General features: G+C 43.3%; 1 protein-coding gene across 1 annotated transcript; it reads left to right on the top strand.

Annotated features, from left to right (window-relative positions):
• The first annotated feature begins 243 nt into the window (after positions 1 to 243).
• On the top strand, positions 244 to 2,840 carry foxa2 (forkhead box A2). The gene is made up of 2 exons (XM_068339107.1): positions 244 to 602; positions 1,249 to 2,840. The coding sequence occupies exons 1-2, from the start codon at positions 531 to 533 to the stop codon at positions 2,422 to 2,424; spliced, it is 1,248 nt and encodes a 415-aa protein (XP_068195208.1). The 5' UTR covers positions 244 to 530; the 3' UTR covers positions 2,425 to 2,840.
• Positions 2,841 to 4,559: the final 1,719 nt, after the last annotated feature.

Below are 4,559 nucleotides of genomic sequence, written 5' to 3'. Positions count from 1 at the left end.
AACAAAATAATCATTTTAATCTGTTCAAGTAGAACAAGAACACTGGCAGATGTGAGTAAAAGAAAAGCGCACCAAGAAAGTGCGCCAAATGTTCTTTTTCTCCCACCTTTTTTTTTTTTAACCCAAAATACAATAAGATTACTTTATAATGACGCTTTTCATCAGAAACTGTTCTTTTCAGTCGGCGCAGGTGTACAATTGGGGTGGTGGTGCTAGTGGGGGGGAGCCTGAGGAGTCTCACGCCTAGGTGCGAGGAGATTATTCAAATAGGGCCCAAGGCGTAGAAGTAGGGATTGGAGGCTTGCCTAGCGCAGAGCTATATCACTGCGTTAACAGGCAGCACGGAGCGTCACTTCTACTCCAGTCACTGACAGACGCGTCTCACTGCTGGCTCCATAAGACACACATGCGCCAGTCCTTGACGGCGGGACACACCGACGACCCAAATATACCCAGTGGTCCCCAGTCACCTGCTATTAGAGACACTTTGGGCTTTTCCTCTGCTGGGAGACGCTTTGTAAAAGTCCTCCATGATGCTTGGAGCAGTTAAAATGGAAGGACACGAACACACCGACTGGAGCACCTACTACGGAGAGCCCGAGGTGGGTACCTTAAATATATATTTTTTCCCTTCTAAAGCCGATCCCATTTTATACAATTCAATATTAGCCCTGAGATAATATTAACTTTGTGATCAAATATTGACTTGAGGCGCCTCCAAATCCTCCCCCATACGCAGCGCACTATCCTAACATAGTGCTTGACATAGAGAGGGAAACTTTTCACTCGGATTATAATGTAATACGCATCTTTACTAAATCAGATCATTTTGCAATGTTTTGATAAACATCACAATTAGTTCATTCTGATGCGATTAATCAAAAATATTCTCTCTGCGCTTTATAGGAGCAAAATTTATTCTGAGTTCCAGATTTTTCTTAATTATTTTTTTTATTGTGTATTAGTGGTGGCTTGTTTGACTTTATCCACTGAACACATCATCGGGATAAAACGGACGGTTCAACACGTGGAGCTGCTGTTTTAAATGGAAGTTAATTCACACCTGAATTAAAGCCATTATGTCATTTTTCATTGTCTCCTAGCCAGCGCGCATTTAACAGTTATTTTTAATCGTATTTAAAATGAAATCAGTGATTGTGAAGGCTCGAAGATAATCCGTGTGTTTGGTGATTACTGTGATGGTTGTGCCAGATGAAACTGATGATTGCCTCTTTCCCACACTGACAGTGTTACACCTCTGTTGGCAACATGAATACGGGCCTGGGAATGAACTCGATGAACACCTACATGAGCATGTCCGGCATGAACACCAGTGCCAACATGACGGCAAACTCCATGAACATGTCGTACGTCAACACGGGCATGAGTCCCTCCATGACCGGCATGTCACCAGGCACCGGAGCCATGAACGGCATGGGCGCAGGTATGACGGCTATGAGCGCAGCCCTCAGCCCCAGTATGAGTCCCATGACCGCGCAGCCCGCATCCATGAACGCTCTGACATCCTACACCAACATGAACGCCATGAGCCCCATTTACGGACAGTCGAACATCAACAGGTCCAGAGACCCTAAAACCTACCGCCGGAGCTACACGCACGCCAAACCCCCGTATTCCTACATTTCTCTCATCACCATGGCCATCCAGCAGTCTCCCAGCAAGATGCTGACTCTGGCCGAGATCTACCAGTGGATAATGGACCTCTTCCCTTTTTACCGACAGAACCAACAGCGCTGGCAGAACTCCATTCGCCACTCTTTGTCGTTTAATGACTGTTTCCTCAAAGTGCCCAGGTCACCGGATAAACCGGGGAAAGGCTCGTTTTGGACTCTCCACCCCGACTCCGGGAACATGTTTGAGAACGGCTGCTACCTGAGGAGACAGAAGCGCTTCAAGTGCGACAAGAAGAACATGGGGAAGGACAGCGGGCGCAAAGCGGGGGACGGCGGCTCCTCCAACAGCAGCTCGGAGAGCTGCAACGGTAACGAGTCCCCGCATTCCAACTCTTCATCCGGCGATCACAAAAGGTCCCTGTCGGACATGAAGACGAGTCAGGCCCTGAGCCCGGAGCACGCCGCCGCCTCCCCGGTGTCGCAGGGGCAGCACCTCATGTCTCAGCATCACTCGGTCCTTGCGCACGAAGCGCATCTGAAGCCGGAGCACCACTACTCCTTCAACCATCCCTTCTCCATAAATAACCTCATGTCCTCGGAGCAGCAGCATCACAAAATGGACCTAAAGACTTACGAGCAGGTGATGCATTATTCCGGCTACGGCTCCCCTATGACCGGGGCTCTTTCCATGGGCTCCATGGCGGGGAAACCCGGTCTAGATTCTTCATCCATACCTGACACAACTTACTACCAAGGCGTCTATTCCAGGCCGATCATGAACTCCTCATAAATACCCACCACCCCTCTAAAGGACGTGGACTTTCTCCCTCTTCAATTTGTACATTTGTAAAAAAAAAAAAAAAAAAGATAGAGTTTGTGTACAATATGTATCTCAGATATTTTTGACGTTTCCCACCGTTTTAGTTGTTGAGATTGTTAGTAGCTTAATTATTTTAAGAGAGGATGTTGATAATAATAATAATAATTAAAAGTAATGATAATGTGACGAGATCTGTTCAGAAGTCGGCTTCAGGAATGTCCCTCCAAAGACAAACAAGTTGCTGTAAAATAGCTTCCATCTGCATCACTGGATTCCCATGAATTGCCTCGCAGGATTTCTTTAATCATTTGTGTAATTCCTATTTATGGCTTGTATATGTGTATTCTTGTAGTGACAAGAACAGAATCTATATTAAAGTGTTATTGGTTTTGCTTTCTGAAACGATATGGTGTTTTATTATCATTATTATTATTATTATTATTATTATTATTATTATTATCATTATTATTATTATTATTATTATTATTATTATTATTATTATTATTATTATGTTCTTTCGGAGGAAGCAGGAAAAATAAACCCCCTTCATATTAACCGGAAAAATTAATGTCAACGAATAAAGTAGATATATAAAAGATAGAAAGTTCATTTATACGAGCTCCCATTAATTGCGCACTAAATGTTGTGAAATAGAAAATTCATTTTAATTATTTCAGATCCAGTTTTGGGTTAACACTCATTAGAGTATAAAGGACTTCATGAATTAAATAAGTTTCACAACAATAACTGATATCTGAAGTATAATTCTTTGTAGTGTGCGTTCATATTAGAATTCATGTTTTCCGGAGGGATTAATAGCTTTGCCTGACAATATGGCACACAATACTCTGTTTGTCAGTCAGAAAATAAGAACAAAGCAACCACATGGCGATTAATCCCAAACACAAATTGGAACGTTTATTCGACACATCAACCACTTTTTAATAATTAAATGCAGGAGTGATGAGACGAAGAAGAAAACCTAAGAGAAAACCTAAGACCAGACGCGTTCTGCCAACAAACCCCAAAGATGCTGCTATTCAAAATATGGCTATCTGAAAATATGTATCACAGAACCAATCACGACCTCCTCAATCGCAAAAGGGTCCCAAAAGTATAATATTATTACTCCACGTGTGTCTGCTGGAAGGCCACGCGTGTAGGAAGAGTTGGTTAAATCACAATCCATTAAATCATGCACGTAAATGCCCACACCTACACTGAGACACATTATGATTCCAATCTCACACACACACACACACACACACACACACACACACACACACACACACACACACACACACACACACACACACACACACACACACACACACACACACACACACACACACACACACACACACACACACACACACACACACACACACACACACAGGAAAGTGTAGATGGTTGAATAAGATTAAGTGTCATTGTCACATAAAACTACCTCCCGTGGCGCAGGAGAATAGTTGTGGGAAAGGAGGGCTGATTTGGGAACAGAGCCGCCTGAATGTGATACTCTAACTTCTCTCCCCTCAATCTGGGGCTCCATTGTCTACCCCCTATTTTTAAAGTTGTCGGACCCTCCCCTCTTGTTAGATAAGATAGGCTAGTTGTCCAAATGAATCAAGCTCCCTGTTGCTCCCCCTGCCATCCTTTCCCCACTGAGCTCAAATCCAAGGCCAGGCAGGGAGTTTGGTGACATTTCTGCTGCTCTTATAACCAAATCACACCCTTCGCCTTCTGAACACGTAGGGCCTAAAGTGTGCGTTTATTCTCCTGACCCTCTTTACAGATCGTACTTTAAACAGTGTGATCTGCGAATAAACAAAGCCAGTAAACAACAGAGCGGAGGCTATGCCCACATATAGGAAGAGTACACACAAACCAAATTGCACAAGTGTAAACTTTGAATAGGACGCTGCAGCTCTGTAAATTTACACAGACATTAAATTTCGTTCTATTCATTTTAGACATATAATGCTAAGCTGATTTTTTATAGCACACTGATCGATATCTCTGTAAAATAATCATTTTTTTTAACTAGCGGGGCAGTGAAATCTTTGCTTTGTGCTAAAGTCAACAGTGACAGAGTTTGAGCTCAA

The sequence above is a fragment of the Antennarius striatus genome, chromosome 17 (assembly GCF_040054535.1).
Source record: "Antennarius striatus isolate MH-2024 chromosome 17, ASM4005453v1, whole genome shotgun sequence".
Lineage (NCBI taxonomy): Eukaryota > Metazoa > Chordata > Actinopteri > Lophiiformes > Antennariidae > Antennarius > Antennarius striatus.
Note: the sequence above shows the minus strand (reverse complement) of the source record. Positions and strands in the feature narration are given on the sequence as shown.

Bases quoted from the DNA above. Each gene is read 5' to 3' on its own strand.
- foxa2 (XM_068339107.1), top strand. From the start codon at position 531: ATGATGCTTGGAGCAGTTAAAATGGAAGGACACGAACACACCGACTGG. The intron at 603-1,248 runs GTGGGTACCTTA...CCACACTGACAG, and splicing joins CCTACTACGGAGAGCCCGAG to TGTTACACCTCTGTTGGCAA.